We start from the raw sequence: 24,039 nt of genomic DNA on the forward strand, positions 1-24,039 counted from the left end.
GGGTTTTTGCTATAGGGCGCGTGTGCTCACCAGACAGACAGAGAGAGAGAGATAGAAAGCAAGAAATCACCCCCCAGGGGGGATGGCCATGCTGCAATCCCTTCTCCTCTATTCTCCTCTCGGGATCTTGGGCACACACGCACACGTGCCCAGCATGAGTTTAAGCCACCGGGTCCGGGACTTGAACCACGGTCGACTACGTGGGAGTCCAGTGACATAGCCATTATGCCAACTGCTGGTCCCCTTTCTGTCTGTCTTTCTAGCAAGCACATGCGCCCTGTAAGAAAAACCTCTCAAAAAAAAAAAATTACTGACGAATATCCCACACGTCATTAAATATTCTACATAATGTTTTTTTAACTGCATAGTATTCTTTTATATGCTAGCACCCTGATTTATTTAATGCTTCTTTGAACATTGAGATATTTAGGCTGTCTGACATTATTTTCTTCTTACAAGTTTTATAGTGACCATCTGATCATTTCTTTAACAACAAAAAAAAATACAACCTAGGAGGGCTAAAGGGGTAAGTTTTTTTTTAGAGGGAAATAGAGATATTTTAAGCCACCTTCTCCATGAAGACTGTTTAAAAATATTATCCTTAGACAATAATGTTATTGCCCTTTAGAAAATGAGAACGTTTAAGAGAAAGCAACACTTACCAAAAAGAAACAAAAACCACCAGCTTTACGCAAAGAAATTTGCCAACAGGTTGGATTGGACTCAGTTCTTCCTTGAGTACTTTATAAAATAGCAGGAGACAATACATGGCAAACTAGAAACGAGATTAACATTTCAATTTCTTCAGTAAGAACAGGTGAGTATGGGAACAGTAAAGTTATAAACCAGAGAACTGGTACAGGATAAAGTAGGCACATTTTCCTAGGCTTTATTATTCTATTTTAACAACAAGCTTACAGTTTACTGTAGATGGATATGTCTTCCCTGAAAATGTTTTTAAGTGTTCACTTAGTAGAATCCATAAAGAGAACAAAAAACAACTGATTCACATGAATGGAAGAAAAGGCTCTTGGTCAACCAAAATAAAAAACATTTATCAAACGTGTGAGGTAGTGGGTAAGTTTCTCACTCTTTTTTGATCATTACACACTATATATGTATGAAAAACCACAGTGGACCCCATAAATATGTATTATTATAGATAAATTAAAATGATAATTAAGAGATCAGCAAATGGTAAAATGGTTATATTAGTGGATTCCCACTTAGTTAACTGCAGTTCGAGCCCCAGAGCTGGCAGTTTGAGGCTCGCACCAGGTGCATGTGTATGTATACCCAAAATCCCAAGAGGAGAATGGAGGAGAAGGGATTGCAGAATGGCCATACCCCTAGAGGGTGATTTCTCACTTCCTGACTCTCTCTCTGTCTCTCGCAAATGCACATGCCCTATAGCAAAAGCCTCTCCTAAAAAAATTATAATTAAAAAAACCGGGACCAGCAGATGGCATAATGGTTACCATTGCTGGAATTCCACATAGTCAAAGGCAGTTTGAGTCCTAGACTCAGAGGCTCAAAACTCATGCTGCTGTGTGTGCACGCATACCCAAGATCTTGAGAGGAGAATGGAGAAGGGATTGTGGTGTGGTCCTCCCCCAGGGGGTGATTTCTCACTTTGTCTCTCTGTCTCTCCAGGGAGCTCATGTGCCCTATAGCAAAAATCTCTCTTAAAAAAATTATAATTAAAAAATCAAGGCTCTCCTTCCCTCTCCTCCTCAAAAATCTAACATTATCTATCTGTAAGTGCACTTGCTGGAGTGACACAAGAGGGGGGGAAAAGCAAGGGGAAAACCATTTTGCATGATCACACTACAATCCCCTCCTGTAACCTCCTCTCTATTTCTCCCTTCTCGGAATTTTAGGCACCCATGCACACATTCCTGGATTATTTCTCAGGCCATTGGGATCGGGACTCAATTTGCATTGTTGGCCATGTTGGACCCAGCCTCCGTAACTGCCAGGTCAGGGACTGGCCTTCTAATGGCTTTTAAACACAAATTTACCACTATTTGTATAAGGATTTACTATCTAGTCTATTTAATGTGACATCATATATATTATTTATAAACCAACCCATTAAGTACTATTTCAATAAAATTGTGACCAGGAAATATGAAAGAATAAGGGAAACAATTTTTCTTGGGGGCAATATATAAACTCATTTGAGTTTACTTTTTTTTTTTTTTGAGAGGTTTTTGCTATAGGGCGCGTGCACTTGCCAGACAGACAGAGACAGACAGAGATAGAAAGCGAGAAATCAGCCCCCCACCCCCTCCAGGGGGGATGGCCATGCCGCAATCCCTTCTCCTCCATTTTCCTCTCAGGATCTTGGGCACGTATGCCCACGCGCCCGGCGTTGAGTTTAAGCCACCGGGTCCGGGACGCGAACTGTAGTCGACTACGTGGGAGTCCAGCGACATAGCCATTATGCTAACTGCTGGTCCCTTGAATTTACTTTTTAAAATAAATGCTCAAGAGCCAGCCTATATTTCAGCTGTTAAGTACTGTGCAGAGGACCTGGATCTCACATGGCTGTCCAGAGTTTGAGTCATAGCCTTAGTGGCTTGAAAGCATGCTGGGTATTCATGCATATGCATGCCCAGGATGGTGATGGGTTGAATAGCAACAGACATTTCCCTGAAGTATATGAAATTAAAATGATATAAAATGCTCCTTTAAAATATTTTAAATATCAAAGTAGTAAAGAAATAAAGTTATTCATAGCCTAATCATCCAGCCATTCCTTTCTACACAAAAGCTGGCTTTTAACAGTTGTCATGAACTAAATGTAAAATTTTGTTGCCTAATATTTATTTTCACTCATTGGAATTATTTTTAATAACTGCTTAAAAGTTTAGTCAATGGGAAAACCATAGTATATTTAACCAGTTTCTGTCATCAGGCTTTGGATCATTTCCAGCCTTTTGTTATCAAAATAGATTTTATATGTACAGATATGCAATGAGTAATACATAAATGAACAAACAAGATCAGCAGGTCAGGGTATAAGTCCCCAAATAATCAGCAGATTTATTTTTATATATGTATGTAAAAGTAAATTCAAGTTTTTTTCATGTTCTTCCTATAATTAAACTTCAAGATCAAAATAGAAACAATCTTTATTCCAAGAAGAAAATCCACTTACAGACACTAATTTATTACAATTAAGAAAAATGAGTAGTTACTCACCAATTGCGACATATTGTTTATTATAACCAAGTAAGTCCAAGCATTTGAAAAGCTGAAGTTCCCTTCATCATATATACCAAGTAGCTCACAGATTCTACAAAATGGTAAAAACGAGATAACTTCATGAGTACATCATAGTGTATTTTAAATACAACGCTAGTGGGCCAGCCGGGTGGCAAGGTGATTAAGTGGGCTGGATCTCCTATGGCTGACTGTGTGGTTCAAGTACTAGTGGCTTGAGAAATACCAGGCACGTGTGCATACGTGTCCAAAATCCTGAGAGAATGGAGGAGAAGGGATTGCAACATGGTCACCCTGGGGGGAAGGGGCTTTTGCACTTTCCCACTGTCTGTCTCTCTGCTGAGCACGTGTGCCCTCTAGCACATTAAAAAATACAGTGATAGCAATACTTAAATACAGAATTTGGTTTATTTGAAAGATCCTATAGGGAATTACTTGACTTTGGACAGAAAGGTGGTTTTAAAAGGAAAAGAAAAACGTTTTTCTATCAATGTGACCATACCATTCTTTCTCCAACCTGAAGGAAATACAAATTAAGACATATTCACTAATGGGGCCAGCAATAGTGTGGTGGTGAAGGGACTAGACTGCCAAATGGCTGACCACAGTTCAAGTCCTGGACTTGGCAGCTTGAAAATCACACTGGGAACATGTGCGTGCGTGCATGCCCAGCATCCCGAGGAGAATGGAGAAGGGATTGCTGCGTGCCATCTCCTGGGAGATGCTTTCTCCTTTCTCACTTTCCCTCTTTCTGTCTCTCCCTGGTGAGTGCCTGTGCCCTGTGTCAAAAATCTTAAAAAAAAAAAAAAAAAGATACAATAACTATTATAGAAAGTACAATTACAACATTAAAAAAAAAAAAACCTGTGCTGCATAGTTCTGAAAAGTTTGACTGTGGGACCACCAGTTAGCATAATGGCTATGTCGCTGGACTCCCATGTGGTCGACCGTGGTTCAAGTCCCGGACCCGGTGGTTAAACTCACACTGGGCATGTGTGCGTGTGTGCCCAAGATCCCAAGAGGAGAATAGAGGAGAAGAGATTGCGGTGTGACCATCCCCCCTGGTGGGTGATTTCTTGCTTTCTGTCTGTCTCTCTGTCTTTCTGGCGAGTGCACGTGCCCTATAGTGAAAACCTCTCCAAAGAAAAAGAAAAAAAATTTGACTGTTAAACCTATAATAAAGGTCAGTCTATAACTGGAGGTGCAATTTCCCCCCAAAAATTGTATTAAAGGTACAAAGATCCTGATCCTCTCGAGTATATACTATATCGGTATTGTTATATGCTTATCCAATTTCTAAACTTCAGGGAAATAAAACTCAAATAACAAATAAATAAGTCTTAATTGGCTTAATGCAAACTCAAAGACAGAATAAAGACTTTTTTTTTACCTGTCTTTCAGTTTTTTTCCTGTGAACATACAGAATTTTAGTAATGACTGGAAGAGAAAACATGCAAACTACCTGCTTTAAATTATTTGATGTTCTTGAATGTTTAGAGAATGGTTTTATCAGTTAGTTTAATGATCCCCTATTTTACCTCAAATTCTAGGCTGGGGCAGAATGCTTTAAAGAAAAATGACTTCTTTCTTGGAGTAAAATACTCCCAGTATATTCTAAATCACCTATGTAGAAAATAAAACTGTAATTCACTTAAAGAACATACATTAACTTCATGCAATAGAATTTCTGTAAAGAGGGACAAACATTAACATTTAAAAAAGAAAGCATTTTTTTCAGAGTTTTTTACGGCAAGCTCGAGAAAGAGTATAAATATCTAGAAGAATCCTGTGGTGAATTTTTGCCTATAAATAGTCACGTTATTTATTTTAACAGAGTAGACCTTTTATGTACTGTGGCTTTTACAGCAGACTAGACCTGTATTATATATAACAAGTACATTAGCACTTTTATGTATTTTTACTCAGTTGTTCCCATATAGCTGAGAGCACAGGCATTTTGAAAAGTAAACGACAATGTAAAATCTGTATACTTACAAAGCAACGATGGTGGTGAATGGTCTAACAACTGTATACTGCAAAACACCCAATTTGCACCTAAACAGCAACACTCTGCAAAAGAAAGGGAACTTACCATGTTTTAATTATTTAAATAGAATGGGATAGTCCCCGAAGCTTCTAAACTAAATTCAGTTAAGACAGTTGATACCACAGTTCATATTTAATTCTTTCAGAGTCATCCTAAATGGTGGCAGGGTAAGAATGCAAATGGTAGCAAATTTTCTAAAGACTATTTTCAAAATGATTTGACAAGTATCTTCTTTTTTTAAAGAATTATTTTCTTTCTATGTATGTATATATATATATATATGTATCTATCTATCTCTGTATCTATCTATTTATTTTAATTTGACCAGAGAGGGACAGAATGGGGGACGGGGGTGAGAAAGCAAGCTGCCAGGTCTGGGACTTGAACCATGGTCAGCCGCATGGGAGTCCAGCGGCCATTAACCACCAGGCCACCTGCTGGCCCCAACAACTATCTTCTGAAAGATCTCTTGTTTTGTGTAGTCTCAAGTTCCTATATAAATGCAGCACAGAACATAAAGAACAGAAATGGGTCCTTTGTGTATTTCTGGAAGAAAAACTGAGTAACAAATTAATTTGTGTGTGTGTGTGTGTATATGTGTGTGTGTTTGTGTGTGTATGTTAGTGTATGAGACCGTACATTTTGAAAGTATCAAGACAGGGAGTAAGAAGTGGAAGATGAAAACAAGGCCAACCCTAAGAAGAAAACTTCACAAAAAATGAAATGAAGACAAAAGACAAAGGGGAAAAAGCAGAAACCAGGCCAAGCCCAATTAAAACAAAAACAAACCTAAAACATGGGACTAGCAGATGGCGTGATGGTTATATAGCTGGACTCCCACTTGACTGCGATTCAAGTCCTGGACCCAGTGGCTTACAACTCACACCAGGTGTGTGCGTGTATGTGCCCAAAATCCTGAGAGGAGAATGGAGGAAGGGATTGTGGTGTGGCCATCCCTCCTGTGGGGAAGGGGGATTTTTAGCATTCTGTCTCTCTGTCTCTCCAAAGAGCACTTGGGCCCTATAACAAAAATCTCTCTCTCAAGAGAAACAGAAACAAAAACAAAACAAGAAACTTGAGCAAAAAAGGAAAGTATAAAGATCCTATTCACTACTATTTGTAATGGTTTCATGATCACACACGGTAACCCATGGCCATGCATAGCCACTATCACTACAGGTGACCTATCGTAAATTGCTTCATTAGGAAGCTAAGAAACACCCCGGGAACAGATCTTGGATGCTAATAACTCATACATCCTACCTTCAAGCATGTTCAGTTAGAGAGCATGTATAGGGCCAGCAAGTGGCAGGGTGGTTAAGGGTGCTGGACTCCCACATGGCTGACTGCGATTCAAGTCCTGGACCTGGTAGCTTGCTTTCTCACTTTCCTTCTCTCTCTCTTTCACTCTCTGGTCAAAGCAAAATAAATAAATAAAGTTAAATACAATGATTCTTAAAAAAAAAAAAGAGAGAGAGAGAGCATGCAGACTAGTGGGCATCCTTGCAGGGGCACTTGGGACCGCCCCTAAGCCTTGAACATCCCATCACTATGAATATGCATGTAAGTTTCCCATATAGGGAGATTCCCCAAGACACTCAGGGCTGTGTCCTCCTACAGAACATTCCCCTCTGCCTGTGAAGTGTCTTCTCACCTTCCTTAATAAACTTTGCTTTGCTGTCTCACTCATGCTTCAGTTCTTTTGTGCGATGAAGTCAAGAACCTGAGAGATGACTGGCAGGACCTAAGTGAGGTAAACTGAGTCTTGCCTCCTACGGGCTTGAGGCTCTTTCTGTAGATCTTGCCTTTCATGCTTTTCCACTCCCTCCTTGTTCTTGAACTTGTCAAAAGAGCTGATTATCGATACTCAGAGAAAACCTCTGGAAATAGCAAAACTTTGCCAGACCCCTCCTAGCAAATAGCCCAACCAAAAATAAAAAAAAGGCATTATTTGAAGGCACAGATAACATACTAAGACATGCTAGAGAGACTTGTATTCACCAGTCGGCCTCAGGAGGTACCCCCGAGAGCCTGGAGTTTCAAAAAGACCTGAATACTTGACAACCACAAAGATGCTTGGGTGCTAATGCCTGCACATTTGGGGATGCCCAAATCCACTTAGGAAGAAACAGAGGGTGGGACATCAGCTTTCCTAATGCTCTCCACCTCTCTGAGGTAGAGAACGGATTCTTCCTTTTGGGCTTAAATATTCTATGGGTTTTGGTTGCCTCTTATGCAGAATAGTTCAATAGATGACAGTGCTTTTTTTTTTCTTTTTTTTCTTATTTTTTTAAACTACTGATTTCGTACCTTTTTTTTTTCTTTTTTTTTCTTATTTTTTTAAACTACTGATTTTTGCTATAGGGTATGTGTGCTTGCCAGAGATACAGTGAGAAGGTGAGAAGTCACCCCCCAGGGGGCATGGCCATGCTGCAATCAATCTCTTCTCCATTCTCTTCCTAGGATTTTGGGCTTGCATGTACATATACCCAGTATGATTTGCAAGATGTCAGGTCTGGGACTCAAACTGTGGTCAGTCACGTGGGAGTCCAACACCTTAACCACGATGGAACCTGCTGACCTCCCCCATAGGTGACAAAAGATGCTTTCTTGCCAGGTTTCCCATGTGGACTAATCACTATGGGTAATACCAGTGGAGTCCCCTCAATAGTTTTGAAGTTAGAGAACCCAACTTTCAGCTGATGCCTCCTGCCCAGACTTAAAATGCTTAATGTACACACCATCCCTAAAGACTTACTTCCTGTGATGTCTTCTAATCCACAGGAACAGATATTTGCGGAACGTCCTACATACAGCTATAATCCTGTGGCCAACTCATATCCTCCTTGGTAAATTCAGAAGCTTCTCTGTTTTTCTCTTTGCCTACTTTAAATCTGGTGATTTTTTTTTTTTCTTTTTAGTCACTTATAATTTTAAGATAAAAGAAAAAAAATTCAGGGCTGCTTGAAGATTTTATTTTTCTTATTCAGGGTTAGCCAGTTCTACGTAGGTAAACATTTCAGAGTTAACTACTCAACCGAGTTGAAGCAAATAAATAAATAAATAAATAAATAAAAGTTTAAAGAGGTTTTTAAAAAACTGAACTACAATAAAGTTGTAAGGTAGTTTTTGCTTGTATTTCTATGTATAGGGTGTTCGGAGGTGTTCATAAGAAATGTCAAAGTGTGAGTTCATTTTAGGGCAGGAATTTAAAAAATCCATACGTGTTTTTTCCATAGTGCACATACTCCATGAACATTGCATAGACCCCTTTTATATGTGCTTACTTACATGTGTTTGTACATGTGTACAAATTGTATGTTGTGTCTATATAGCAAAGGTCTTAAGAAAGTCTATTCAAGTTGGCTTATAAATAAGAGCACTCATACAGATTAGTCCAAATGCTTTTCAAGTTCACTGATTTAAATAAATCTTTGACAAAAGTCAACTTTAAATATGTAAAAAAAGAAAAAAAAATGGGTAAGCAGCTGGCATGAAGATTAAGCCTGCTGGATGCCACATGGCTGACTACATAGCTCGAGTCTTGGGCCCAGTGGCTTGAAATTCATGCTGGGTGTGTGTGTGTGTATGTGTGTGTGTGTATGTGTGTATTTGTCTAAAATTCTGAGAGGAGACTGGAGAAGGGATAGTGGTGTGGCCATCCCCACTGGGGGGGTTATTTCTTACTCCCCAACCACAGCCTGCTCATCTCTCTTTGGTGTGTGCACATGTCCTATAGCAAAACTAAAAAAATGAAAAAAAGTAAAACTTTTTATCTATATTATTTTCTACGTTTAATATTAAATTCTTTTCATTACCACTTTGGTTAACCATTGTTATTTGATGACTTTTGATCCTGCTTTGATCACATGTTGTATGTTTTCTGACATCTTTGATGGATTTTGTCAAGATCAAATTCTAAATTAAGTATTTTTGACATAAAATATGACTTTGGGCCCCTAAAAAAGCTTAAAAAGTATATATTATTTTGTAGATGCTTATCTAATATATCAATTAATACAAAAGTATTTTCATTACTGGGGCTGGCAGGTGGTGTGGTGATAAAGGTGCTGGACTCCCACATGGCTGACCATGGTTCAAGTCCTGGACCTGGTGGCTTCCTTTTTCACTTTCCCTCTCTCTCTTTCTCTGTCTCTCTCTGATCAAACTGGAAAATAATAATAAATAAAGTTAAATAAAATAATAGATTTTAAAAAATACCTATAAAAAAAGTATTTTCATTACTAAAGTAATGCTCAATTTCCTTTGAAGTTATATTTACATAAATATGTTTATAGATATGCATTTATAAGATCATGTACAATTTTTAGAATTTTGCTAGCATTCATATAATGCCATTAGTCAAATTCTGGTAATCTTTAAGTAATATATGCAATATGAATGACTGAATTTTCTTATTTTTTTTTTAAAGAATCATTTACTTAGTTTTATTTATCAGTATTTTTTTTAAACATGTGCTATAGTCACCAGAAAGAGACAGAGAGGGAGAGAGGGAAAGTGAGAAAACAAGCTGCGGGAACCAGCAGTTAGCATAATGGCTATGTCGCTAGACTCCCACGTACTCGACCGCAGTTCGCGTCCCGGACCTGGTGGCTTAAAACTCACACCGGGCGCGTGTGCGTGTGTTCCCAGGATCCCGAGAGGAGAGTGGAGGAGAAGGGATTGCGGCGTGACCATCCCCCCTGGGGGGTGATTTCTTGCTTTCTGTCTCTATGTCTCTCTCTGTCTGTCTGGCGAGCACACGCACCCTGTAGAGAAAACCTCTCAAAAAAAAAAAAAAAAGAAAAAAAAAGAAAAGAAAGAAAGCTGCCAGGTCCAGGACTCAGGGAGGAGTTGGCCATGTAGAAGTCCAGCACCTATTGGCTCCTGACAGAATTCTTTTAATCAGTGACATCATTGTAATGAAATGTCATCAAGTTATTAATCATGACTATTTTAAGTTTCTCTTATCCATAGTTCTGAAGCAACTTCCCATAAAAGACTCTAATGAGTGTTCTTAAATACAGGTTCCTGACAGGTTTAAGAACAATGGACTCTGAAGGGACTTAGCCTGAGAGCCACGTCCTCCAGGCTTCCTCCCTTGTTACTACTTTAATCTGTGAAATGCCATTTCTTGAATCTCTGAAATGCCATCTAGATATCTGTACATGCCAGAGTGTTCAGTCCCTTTGTTGAGACCAGATTTGGTTTGTAAACTTAATGTCCATGTGCATACAAAAGGTGCTTTATCTCATAACTCCTTCAGGAAATGGTTAAATTCTCTTCCCTCAGCCTAAAAAAAAAAATGTGCCTTCTTTATATGTGGAGTCCTTATGCTTATTCTGCTAGTGTTTGTTGTTTTTATTGTTATAACTGTTAATGTTCTTATGTGTTTAATCTACTGGTAAAATTTGTCTTGTCTAGGTTACAACAGTTCCATGTTAAAATAATGATGTTACAAGACTTTCAACCCATTCACGACTCAGAGAGAGATCACCAGACTCCATCTCACCCCATCCCTTAGACCAGACAGACAAAAACTTCTGTACCCCGGCTAGACAGGGACTGTACCCCTGACCAGCAGGAAACAGTTCCAAAATCACACGTCATCTCTCAACAGCCATAAAGTTTTAGGGATGGAAGTCTCTGAAGGGGGGATAAGTGGGAGACAAAAACCAGGCCAACCCTGAGAATAAAACTTCACGAAAAAGGATAGTAAGACAAAAGACTTATGGAAAAAAGAAACCCAACCAACTTCAATACCAAAGTTCACAGGGAAAAGGAACCTCTAACCTATCTGTAGCAGTCTCATGATCACACGTGTCCACGAGTGCCACAGATGACTTGTAGGAAACCTTTGCCTCATTAGCATGGTAGGAAACACACCCTGGAATGAGATCTTGGATGTTAATAATATATACATCCTATGTTCAAGCATGTTTAGCTAGAAAGCAAGCACACAAGAGAGTGCCCTTTTACAGAAGTCCTCAAGACCACCTGTGACCCCTAAAAATCTACCCCTCTTGATGAGTATGCATGTACCTCTCTCATGAGGGAGACCCCTAAAGGCACTGAAGGCCATCTTTTCCTGTAGAATAATCCCCTCTGCCTGTGGAGTGTATTCTCAGCTTGACTCAATTAACTTTCTTTGCACCCCCGGGTGATTTCTCACTTTCCCTATCTCTCTGTCTCTTGTTATTTGAGAGATTTTTGCTACAGGGCATGTGTGCTCATCGGAGAAAAAGAGAGATGGAAAGCAAGAAATCCCCCCCCAGGGGGACGGCCATGCCGTAATCCCTTCTCCTCCATTTTCCTCTCAGGAATTTGGGCATGCATGCACTTACCCAGCATGAGTTTTAAGCAGCTGGGTCCAAATTCAAACTGTGGTCGACCACATGGTAGTCCAACGCCCCAACCACCATACCACCCACTGGTCCCTCTCTCTGACTCTCTTCAGCAAGTGCATGCATCCTATGGCCAAAAAAATAAAAAAAAAAAAAAAAAAGAAAGAAAGAAGAAATGGAAGACAGGTCAAAAGGACACATTCACAAGAGATTAAGAAGATATAAATTGGGGCTAGCAGGTGGCATGGTAGTTAAGGTGCTGGACTCCCACATGGCTGACTGTGGTTTGAGTCCTGGACCTGGTGGCTTGCTTTCTCACTTTCCCTCTCTGGTCAAATGTAAATATATAAATAAATAATATTACAGAATTATTATAAAAAAGATACAAATTAATGTATGTTCATATAATAAAAATATGTATCTATTATGCCTAACTCCTAAAAACTGTATTTTCTAAAAATGATTCCAGAAAAAAAATTTAAAAATAGAAGTATAAACAATTCTATAATTATTCTCTCACAAAAGAAAGTTCAGGTTCAATGTTTCAAGATATACAATCTCTTCTCGTGATATGGAAAATGCTGATGGGAGGGTGAAATGAAGAAAGGACTGCAGTGTGACTGTTCCCCATGAGGGGTACCTTCTCGCTTTGTTTCTCTGTCTCTCTGTAGCAAGCACATGGGCCCTCTAGCAAAATCAAACAAAACAAAACAAAACAAAACAAAAAAACAAAAAACAAAAACCAGACACAAAGGAAAAAAACTAGAAATGATTAAGCTTAGCAAGGAAGGAAGGTTTTAAGCCAAGACAGGCTGAAAACTAGGGCCCTCGCACCGAATAGTGAAGTTGTGAATATGAGTGAAAAGGTCTTAAAGGAAACAAAAACTGCTGTCCAGTGAATACAAGAATGATAAGTGAAACAGCCTTACTGCTGATATGGAGGTAGGTTTGATGGTCTTAATGGAGGGTCAAACCAACCACAATATTCCTTTAAGACAAATCCTAAACCAGAGGAAAGCCCTAACTCTCTTCAATTCTGTGAAGGCTGAGAGAGGTGAGGAAGTTGTAGAAGAAAAGTCAGAAACAGAGACTGACTTATGAAGTTTAAGAAAAGAAGCTGGAATCAGCAGATGGCGTAATGGCTACATCATTGGACTCCCATGTAGTCAACTGTGGTTTGAGTCCCAGACCCGGTGGCTTAAACTCACACCAGGCGCTAGAGCGTGCATGTCTAAGATCCTGAGAGGAGAATGGAGGAGAAGGGATGGCAGTGTGGCCATCCCCCCTGGGGAGGTGATTTCTAGCTTTCTGTCTCTCTGTCTCTCTCTGTTTTTCTGGCAAGCACACGCATCCTATAGCAAAAACCTCTAAAAAAAAAAAATGAAGTTTAAAAAAAAAAGAAAAGTCATCTCCATCGCATAAAAATGCAAGGTGAAGCAACAAGTGCTGATGTAGAAACTGCAGCAAGTTATTGAGAAGCTGTAGCTAAGATCACTGATGAAGATGGCTATGCAATCAACAGATTTTAAATGCAGGTTTAACAGCACTTATTGATAGATAGCATGTGCATACATACAAAACAGAGACAGAGGGAGGGAGAGAATGCACCCTCCAAAGGGGTCTAGTCATGTTACAGACCTCTTCCCTCCAGGTTTCTATCCTACCAGGATCCTCGTCACACATGCACAAGCCCAGCCTGAAGCTCCTGGGGCCAGGATTCAAACTGCAGTTGGCCACGTGGGATCTGGGTTCTCCGTACAGTGCCTATATGATGTGCCATCTCCCTGAAATACTTTATTTAATGTTCCTATTTGGGAAGTATACTGTAAGAAAGACTGACATACATGTGGATTATACCTATGTGGTTATTAGCCTTCAAATGTGACTGTGAACTACATCAGGGTAAGAAATCTGTCTTATACTCTTTGTCCTGTTCATAGTACTTAACGCAGCACCTTGCAGAGAGCTGACTATACTTGAAAACTCTACTTAAATAAAACTAAAACATAAAACAATTACCAAACATACTTACTCTCCCATAGCCCATGGTGGACAGCAACATAGAGGAGGGAAATGTTTCTGCTGGTCTTTGGCTTCAAGGATTAACACCAGATTTGGATACCGGTTAGTTAGATAATTGGTAAGAAATACCATAAAGTTGTAAATGACATAGGCTTCATAGCATTCTCTGCAGGTATCCACATATATTGCAATGCTGGGATATTTCAAAGCTACCCACTATGAAAAAACACAGAGATTGAACATAGTTACAGCTAAAGTGAGAAGGACTATCACTCCCATGTTTAAATGGATGATGGCATGTCACATACTTACATCATAGCATCAAGATGGCTACCAGACAATTCACGAAAGGATTTTTTTAGGGCAATACACTTCTAGGATATTGGTAAGTAAAAAGATTGACATATTTGGGGGTAAATAATGAATACGAAGAAAGAAGCTAAATTACGTACTCGAATTCTTAAATATAATCTGATTTTTAAAAGTGTATTTATTTCCCAAGAGAGAAAGACAGAGGCAGCACTCTTGACAGCATCTTTTCACTGTGATCTTCCCCCCGTCCAGCAGCCAGCGAGGCTGAGGCCACGCCCAGCACGTGGAGGTGAACTGGGGGTGAGAACCCAGAGCCTGCCCAGATGGCGTCTAGCATCCCACGGCAGCCCCCTACCTGCCCACACTACTGTAGCTGGGCCTAATCTGAAACTGCTATTAATGTGATCACAGAACATGTCCATGAAGACATTCAAATTAAAGCAGTCATTTATAACAACTGCATGTATATCCAGTGAGAAAAAAAAAATTTTTTTTTTTTTCAATCTAGACAGAAGACTTGAGCCAGCGTGTGCTATTCAAATTAAAGCAGTCATTTATAACAACTGCATGTATATCCAGTGAGAAAAAAAAAATTTTTTTTTTTTTCAATCTAGACAGAAGACTTGGGCCAGCGTGTGCTATGGTGGGTAAGGCAGTGATCCTATGGTCAATCATGCAGTTCGAGCCCCAGAACTGGTAGCTTGTGAAACATGCCTGGCACGGGTGTGTATGTGCCCAGAATCTCGAGTGGGTAAGGCAGTGAATCCTATGGTCAATCATGCAGTTTGAGTCCCAGAACTGGTAGCTTGTGAAACATGCCTGGCACGGGTGTGTATGTGCCCAGAATCTCGAAAGGAGGGAGAAGTGGAGAAGGATTACAGTGCTTTCTCACTGCCCGCCCGGCGTGTACAAGTGCCCAGACTCAATACATTCACACATACATACATAGAGTCCAGCTACAGTGCACACAGGTGATGCCACCCCTTGTGAGGCTGGAAACAGCATGGCAGGCATGAGTTCAGTTCCTGCACCAACCACAATATTCTGGGCATGGCTGTATGTATTTGTAATCTTAGATAATTGGGAAGCTGGGACAGGAAGGTCATAAGACAGTAAGACCCTGTCAAAAATACCTCTCTCTGTCCGTCTTCCTTTTCTTCTCTCTCTCATAATAAAAATAAAGTAATTAAAGAGTGATAATTTAAATATTATTATGTAAAGGACTAAGAGCTATGATCTGAAACTTCAAATGATTAAGGGAAAAAACATAGCTAGAGATTTAAAAAATTGTAAAATATCCACAATTTCCAGTTTTCTTTTTTAAATATAATTATTTATTTAATTTTATTTATTCATTCATTTATTTTAATTTGACCAGAGAGAGACAGAGAAAGAGTGAGAAAGCAAGCTGCTAGGTCCAGGACTCGAACTGTGGTCAGCCACGTGGGAGTGTCCAGCACCTTAACCACCACGCCACCTGCTGTTGCCACACAATTTCCATTTTCTATTATACTCTATCAACATTAAAAACAAGTAAACCATTTTACTTATCCATCTAACTCCTTATTGTCAACAATATACTTTCATTATGTTTAGCATTACGGTAGGAATGGGTAGTATAATCATACACATTGTTACTTAAGGAAAAGGAAACATACTTACACTATCTAAACTGTATATGGGTACCATCCAAAGAATCCTATTTGGAAAGCAAAACAAATTGAAAACATTTTATATCACATTTATAAAAGAAGTCCACACAACACTAGTAGAATCAAACTGTCTTAACATTTACCTTATTATTGGTTTTTGCAGTTCTGGTTGTGTGTAATGTACCAAGTGTTGTAGGATCACCCACAGCGATACAGGTATCGTCAACAGCAAGAAGATTCCAGCGATAAACCAAGCCTTGGTATGTATTCCAACCTTAGAATACAAAGAACATGCTAGTGTAAATTCTGACATTAAAGCTAAAAACCTCTTTTTTTTTTTGTAAATTCTGACATTAAAGCTAAAAACCTCTTTTTTTTTTTTTTTTTTTAGGTTTCATTTAAAGCTAAAAACCGTTTTTTTTTTTTTTTTTTAGGTTTCTGCCATAGGGCAAGTGCGCTTGCTGGAGAGAGAGAGGTGGGGAGAGAGACAGAGAGGGGGAAACTGAGAAATCAACCCCTGGGGGGATGGCCATACTGCATTGCCCTCTCTTCCGGGGATTTTCGGCACATAAGCATACACACACCTGGCATGATTTCAAGCCTCCAGGTCTAAGGCTTAAACTGCAGTTGGCCATGTGGGAGTCCAGTACTTTAACCACCATGTCACCTGCTGGTCCCAGTATTTTTATTTATTAAGTTTACATTTCTTTGATTACTGATGAGACTCAATATTTTCCAAATAACTATGGCTAACTTTATTTCTTCTTCAAAATAAATAGTATATTTGTGTTTTTGTGGAAAGAAGGCTTATATTTTTCCTCACAAGGCTGGGTATTTTTCTTTTGTGAAAATTTCATTTTATTAAATAATTATTTATTTCATTATTATTATTATTATTGTTAATTTGACCAGAGAGAGAGAAAAGTAAAGTGAGAAAGCAGGCTGCCAGGTCTGGGACTCAAACTAGGGTAGGAGTCCTTAATCACCACTCCACCTGCCAGCCCCTCTTTTATGAAGACTTCTAAAACAGTTTTTAAACACTAAGAATATCAACATCATGTCATTTTCTTCCCCGCCCCTCCAGCTTGTTTTGCCTTTTATATTTGATTATGATGCTTGGAGATATACAGAAGTTCAATCTTTGCAAATTGGGTCTAAATAATGAATATTTTTATGGCTTATTCTTTGTCTTTGTGCCTGCAAAGCTAAACATCTACCTATATTTTCTTCAAAATTTATCATTAAACATTTTAGGTAAACCTTTGCATGCAAGAAGACAATGAACATTCACTCAGTGCTGTTTTCCTGACAGTTTGCTACATTCTTTAAATGCCTTATCGTTCTCTTTTCTTTTTTAAAAGTTTTTTTTTTTTTTTTTTTTTTTTGCCAGAAAGACAAAGACAGACAGAGAGACAGAAAGCAAGAAATCCCCCCCCACCCAGGGCGGATGGCCACCCTCAACCCCTTCTCCTCCATTCTCCTCTCGGGATCTTGGGCACGCATGCACATGAGCCTGGTGTGAGTTTAAACCACTCGGTCCGGGACTCCAACCTCAGTCTACTATACGGGAGTCCAGCAACGTAGCCATTATGCCAACTGCTGGTCCCAAATGCCTTATGTCTTTTAACCCTCCTCATTGATGGGCACTGCCACACTAAGGTCCGAACAGATGAGTAACTGAGTGTCCTCAGTGTGTGCTGTAAGATAGAAAGTTCTTTTTAAACGATCATAAAACAAGTGACTGGAGAACTCAGTCATTAGTCATGCCACATTCAAAAATTCCTTCATCACAGAGTTAGTATGATTTTTACATCGCAAGTGCTAATTTGTTTGCATAAAGCCCATCATCTACCCACATTAATGTCCCTAGTTTGAATGACTGGTTTTATAGTTGTTTTGATTTCTGAGCTATATACAAAGCTATAAACAGCTGCTATGGTGCAGAGGTAGTGTCATTGTTGGGGAGGCTGGAAGCCACAAGGAAAGCGTGGATTTGGTTTCTAGACCAAGCTATATACACCGGGGGTGGCTGCACACACCTATAATCGTACCTAATTGGGAGGCCGAGGAAGGAGGACCGTGACCCAGTGAGGCCTTGTCAAGAGTACCCGTGTCTCTCTCCATTTCTCTCTCCCTCTTTTTCTCTCATAAAGGAAGATAAAAACCTCCTTGCATAAGAAATTTAAGCTATCTTATATGCGTTATGTATTTAGGTAACATTGTAACGGATAAACCAACACCAGGTATATCTAGAAATTACTGATATTGTCATGCTTACTTTAATTCATATTTATCTGTAAATAATTTGTCCAAATTTGAGAGACACTGAGATAAAGATACCACTAACGTTATTCTTAAAAACTATTAGCCACAGGGCCAGCAGATGGCGTAGTGGTTAAGGCACTGGACCCCACATGGCCGATAGCAGTTTAGGTCCCAGACCCGGAGACTTGAAACTCATGTGGGTGTGTGTGTGCACACCCAAAATCCTGAGAGGAGAATGGAGAAGGGATTATGGTGTGACCATCTCCCCTGGAGGGTGATTTCTCATGTTCTCTCTCTCTGTCTTTCTGGTAAGCACACATACCTTTATAGCAAAAATCTCTCTCAGAAACCAACCAACCAACAAACAAAAAAACACAACTTATCAGTCATGAGTTGGGTGTTTTGGTTCACAAGATAAGAAGAGAGATCAGCAGAGTAGATTTTTTTCTAGAGTAATTTGAGAAAAGAGCAGAAAGAAAAACCATTAATAACAAGCATCCAAGAGTAAGTTAACTCTCTCTCAGCCAAATGCTTCAAGACAGACAGTAGACATAAATAGAAGAATGTGTTCTTGGTCCCATTCTCCTGAGTGAGAAGAGCAGAAATGACAGAGTTGTTCCTTGGAGCATGAGACTTGAGTAAGCAGGGTAAAAACCCCCAGCACAGCATGCCGACGTGTGCATCTAACCTACCTGACTCAAATTACACATACTCAAGCCAAACAAGAGAGTGAGAGAGAGTTCAAATAGCACAGGCAGTTGTCCTGTCATCGCAGTAAATGAGCATATGCCCTGCCTTGGGATGAGCTACATGAACTTCTCATTTCTACAGTCAGTTTTTAATACTTCCCACAGGTGAGTATTGTGATTCTACTGTTTAAAGATATGTATGTTTCAGGCCAGCAGGTAGCATGGATATTAAGGTGCTGGATCCCATGTGGCCGGTTTGAGTCCTGGACCTGGTAGCTTGAAACTCACGCTGGGTGCGTGCATGTGTGCCAGATCCCTAGGGGATCCTCTGGGTGGTGATCTCTCACTTTCCCTCTCTGTTTCTCTCTGGGGAGCATGTGCACCCTATGGCAAAAACCTAAAAAAAAAAAAAAAAAATTAAAACAAAACAAAAAACTTAAGGAAAAAAAAGACATGTATCTTTCAGACAAAATATATCTAAACATAAGTCAAAATGCATTTTGGGCTCAAGTAGGTGCATGTAATCTTGCCTTAGGTTTTCCATTAAAAGTTGAATTCCATCTGATATGCTACTGTACAAGAAAAAGAACTGCAGTGTCAATACAATAATGACGATGATATTTTAAAAACAATAGCAGCAGTAATTAGGGCTTGTTGGGGATCTGCCATGAGTTAGGCACACTGTTAAGGATTTTAGATACATAAATTCGTTTAGTGGATGATGATGAAGTGAACAATAAGGATACTGGATATAAAGCCCTTAGCAGTTTGACATTTCAGCCATTTATCTGCTTCACTTTTTACACCCACGCAAAACAGCTGGACTCACAAACTGTTTCCATACAGTGAGAAAATAATTTCCTATAGTTTAAGCCACTCAGTCTATATGGTATTTTTCTTTTCTTTTTTTTTTCGGAGAGGTTTTTGCTATAGGGCATGTGCGCTCACCAGACAGACAGAGAGAGACAGAGAGACAGAAAGCAAGAAATCACCCCCTAGGGGGGATGGCCACACTGCAATCCCTTCTCCTCAGTTCTCCTCTCGGGATCTTGGGCACGCACACACATGCACACAGTGTGAGTTTTAAGCCACCGGCTCCAGGATGTAAACTGTGGTTGACTACGTGGGAGTCCAGCGAAGTAGCCATTACGCTAACTGCTGGTCCCTATATGGTATTTTTCTTATGGCAGCCTGAGCAAAGATAGGGCATTTATATCCAGAGATCAAACCTTTTTTTAAGCTCTAGACTTGAATTTCCAGCTACAGATTTGACATGCCCTTCTGAATGTCTTTCATTAAACTGATGTCCATAACAGAACTCAAATTCTCTCAAACCTGTCCCTAACCCTCAGTTTTCTATTTTAGTAACTGACACAACTATTATATTGTTGTTCAAGTCAAAAAAATCTCAGAATCACCTTTGATTTCTCCCTTTCTCTCTCAGTCTCTCCTTCCAGTCCAATCTACTGCCACGTCCTATTGGTCCATTCCCAGAGATTCTTAAGGTTCCGTTTTTGCATCTCCATTTTTTGCCACCCTGATCAGGACCATTAATCATAACCCAGGTGCCCAATACTTCTCAACTACTGTAAAGAGCTTTCTAACTTCCCTTCACCGCCAGCTGATTTTCCATAGCTGGTGGAATGGTCTTTTGAAGTTGTGCAAGAAGATTCCCCTGCCTGCTAACATGGTAGGCCTTTTAAAATCCCCTCCATAGCATTTTGTACTATTTCATCTCATTGATTTTTGTTGCTGGTTGCACTGACCTCCACTACTCATTCCCTACGTAGGTGTCATGTTCACACCTCTCACCAGGTAGTGTACAGAGCCCGATTCATCAAAGAAACAACATCGGTGATGGCTGAACTTTCAGTCATTTGTGCAGAAAGAGGTGGAGAGAAAACGAAGTTAACTAGATACTACGGTGGATGGTGGTTAAGCTCTGTGAAGATAAAAGCAGGGAAGGGAATACGAAGTGAGGAGGAGGAGGAACTTGTAACTTTAAATAGAGTAGTCTGGTAACACTGGGTAAAGACCAGAGGATACAGAGGAAGGAGAGTAATGTCTGGGGAAAGAACATTCTAAGTTGGAACTTTTAGCGCAAAAGATCTAAGAAGAAAGCATGCCATGCATGTTGTAGCAATGGCGGTGTGGCAGAAGGAAGCCCAGGACTTGAGGAAAGTCAGAGGGGGATGGACAGGAGCGGTGTCGGGTTATGTCGGCCTGGTGGGCCATAGTTAGGAACACTGACCAGCAGGGACTGAAGCAGACACACATAGGTGACTTCTACTTTAACAGGACACTCTGGCTGGTGTGTTGAGAAGGTTGTAGTCAAGACACACTGAACATGTGGCTCAGGGGGTTGCAGTGGAGACTGCAGATTAAAATGTTTCTTAAAAGCGGGTGGCATTTAAAAACTACAGTTGAAACTGGGCTGATATTACATCTGCTATTAATCTTAAAAGTAGCTCCTATACTAAATTCCAAGGAAATACATCAATGTAAGAGAACCCTGTTTGTATTAAGATATTTATACCCAAATGTTGGTAGACAAGTTATAGAAATAAACTAATAGCTTACACATGGGAAATATTTAATATAATAGAATATTACACTGTCATTAAAAATAACTATATGGATTATGCCATACAGGAAGGTCAAGAGAAAAAAGTAATTAACATACAGAACACAAATGCATATTATTGATAAAATACATTTTATCTGTATAAAAATTATCTACACAATAAAGAAGGACATAAGACATCCATGGTCTTGCCATAGGTCTTGTAAAATAAGTGTTTCTCAGTAAAAATACTTTCTGGTTTTTATGAACTCTGAATTTAAAGTTCACTTAACCATTTTTATAAAGTATGTATCTTGGTAAGCATTTACCTTGGGGTCTCCCAGCTTGTAGTACTTCACTGATGTCACAATAAGAATATGACATCAAAAAATATACCAAGAGGGGCCAGCCCATAGCTTGGTGGTTCAGTGAGCTGGAACCCACAGGGTTGAGCAAGGTGGTTCGAGTCCCAGTGGTGGAGTCCTGGACCAAATGGCTTGAAAAACACGCCAGAAGCGTGAGCATGCACATGTGGGCCCAAAATCTCAAAAGAAGGGAGAAATGAAGGATAAGGGGCTGCAGTGGGACCATGCCCCATTCGGGGGTTTGGGGCATGTGTGTATATTCTTGCTCTCCCTTTTCCTTCCCTCTTGCTATCTCTCTGCTAAGCACACATATCCTCTGGCAAACTGGGAAAAACACACACACACACAGGAATTTTTTGCATAACTTGTGTTGGTTAAGAGCTGATTTCCAAAGTAAAAACAAACAACAAAGTTAAATCAACTAGAAATTCTTTAATTCAGGAAACTAGCTAAAAGCTAATTAAATTCAATGCATACTTTTTTAGATAGGTTAGTTGATCTGATTAAATCCAATATCTGAACAGATCAAATAACAGGAATACTATTACCTTAATTTTAGGGAACGGATAAATACTTGCAAAACAGCACGCTTGTAAGCATAGATATGAATGTATCCTATTTTTCCAACCTGGCTCCACCGCTATCTGTAGCATGCTTTGAGGAACCGTGAATAAGAAACCAGGCAGGGTTATGTCCTAAGACCCGGCTCGTGTACCTGAGATGGTTTTCAGGTACCAGGTCTGGGTACCTAGGGCAGAAATAGGGGAGGGGCGTCTCTCCTCCAGCCTGAGGGTAGAAGCCGCTGGAGCAGAACCCTCTTACCTCCAGTTTCTGCAGTTCCCACACACACAGGGGAACCGCAACCGCTATGGACACCAGGTAGAGGACCACCGCTAAGGGGCGAATCCACTGTCTCCAGTTCCTCCAAGAAAGAGCGCAGGGCATGTTTTCCCATAAATCCGCTCCTATTCAGGTGGAAAAAGAGCTCGAAGGAGATTCGGATGCAGAGCTCTGTTCTCTGGCTTTGTCAACTCGAACACTACGGAGAAAGGTGTTGGGCGACTTTACCGACAGCTCCAGCTGTGTTTTCTGCTGCTGCAACTGTTCAGGATGCTACTGGGGAGCAGCGGGGACAGCATCCTTCCCCGCTCGGCATCTGCCCAGTTCTATCGAGGTGGAATCCCCAGGCGGAGCCGCTGCCCTCACCTGGGGATCGCCCGAGCTCCCAGCGCACCCTGGCCTGAAGGACAGCAGCGCCCAGCAGGTCCAGCCTCCAGGGACCCTGCACAGTCCTGCTCGCCCAGCAGCTGCCTGTCCGCTCGCTCTTTGCTCTGGGCACCCAGCTTCCTCCCTCCTGCGCTTGCAGGCGCTCTTCTCCGGCGCTCTTCTTCTGCTACTCCACAGGCCCCAGGATTTCCTCACTAGCTCACACCGGACGTACCCTGTGGCGAATCCCAAGGCCAAACCAGGCTCTGGGCTCTTCCGCTTCCGGGCCTGCAGTTTGAGGCCAGTGATTTGTCCTCCATGCCCACCTGGGCCCGCCTCATCCGGCTCACTGAGCAGCCCACCATTGGTCACATAGGAGGGCGGGGCTGTAGGATCGCGTATCTAGGTTACAGGGAAGGAAAAAGAGGTGCTGAGTGGCAGTTGTTGGGATCTCTCCTGGGTGGTCCAGGGGCAGTGAGAAGGATTCTGGAAGCTGCAGGAATTGATTGAGGAGCCCCCCTCCTAAGTTCTCTGCTGACCTGGTTCCGGCTCAGAGAAAGCCTGGGTAAGGGGCAGTTGCTTTGGAGTGGAACTGGAAGAGAGAATTGTTTTCCACACGTAGTTTGCCCATTCTCTAGGCGTGGGTAGGAAGGCAGCTGGAACACGAAGAACAGGAACACACACTCACCTAGTTTTCTTTTTTGGGGAGAGGTTTTTGCTACAGGGCGTATACGCTTGCCAGAGAGACAGAGACAGAGACAAGAGAGAAGTCACTCCCCAGGGGAATGGCCACGCAGCAATCCCTTCTCCATTCTCCTCTCAGGATCTTGGGCACGCATGCACGCGCCCGGCGTGAGTTTAAGCCACTGGGTCCGGGACTCAAACCGCGGTCGGCTACATGGGAATCCAGTGACATAGCCATTATGCTAACTGCTGGTCCCAATATCCACCTAGTTTTCTACCTGTTGTTGGAATTTAGGAGTAGACTACTTAGTTATTTCCACATTCTGCAAGGGAATCATTCTGGACAGCTTCATTTTAGAAACCTCCACAAATACAGATGACCTTCTCTACATTGGGAACTTGTGTTGTAAGCTCACTTACTTCAGTTTCAAAAGGTTCACATTTCACCTGACAAAGGAATTTGATGTGGTTAAAACTTTTTGCTAAAGCTAGAGAGCAAATACTAAATGGCCAATGGGGTCGTGAAGCTTTGATAAAACAATGGCGCCCACAAATGTCTACCTCTTCTGGGACTGGCACCTGGGAGGGAAATGTGTCAAATGTGTGAGGAAGAAAATACAGTAGTACAAGTTGTAAGACCGACCTTTCAGGCCAAACATTGA

The 24,039-nt window shown here is 40.7% G+C and overlaps 1 protein-coding gene across 1 annotated transcript in view; it reads right to left on the reverse strand.

Moving 5' to 3' along the window:
* Nucleotides 1–23,001, reverse strand: part of TMEM184C (transmembrane protein 184C) — a 31,114-nt gene extending 8,113 nt beyond the window's left edge. The window contains exons 1-7 of the mRNA XM_006143453.3: nucleotides 22,310–23,001; nucleotides 15,749–15,879; nucleotides 15,616–15,652; nucleotides 13,652–13,857; nucleotides 5,224–5,298; nucleotides 3,208–3,301; nucleotides 663–775 (exon numbers count right to left, since the gene is read on the reverse strand). Of these exons, the coding sequence (XP_006143515.1) occupies nucleotides 663–775; nucleotides 3,208–3,301; nucleotides 5,224–5,298; nucleotides 13,652–13,857; nucleotides 15,616–15,652; nucleotides 15,749–15,879; nucleotides 22,310–22,432 (779 nt within the window). The 5' untranslated portion in view covers nucleotides 22,433–23,001. The remainder of the gene's footprint in view (nucleotides 1–662; nucleotides 776–3,207; nucleotides 3,302–5,223; nucleotides 5,299–13,651; nucleotides 13,858–15,615; nucleotides 15,653–15,748; nucleotides 15,880–22,309) is intronic.
* Between the last annotated feature and the right edge of the window lie 1,038 nt (nucleotides 23,002–24,039).

Source organism: Tupaia chinensis, unplaced genomic scaffold, assembly GCF_000334495.1.
Source record: "Tupaia chinensis unplaced genomic scaffold, TupChi_1.0 Scaffold000098_3, whole genome shotgun sequence".
Lineage (NCBI taxonomy): Eukaryota > Metazoa > Chordata > Mammalia > Scandentia > Tupaiidae > Tupaia > Tupaia belangeri.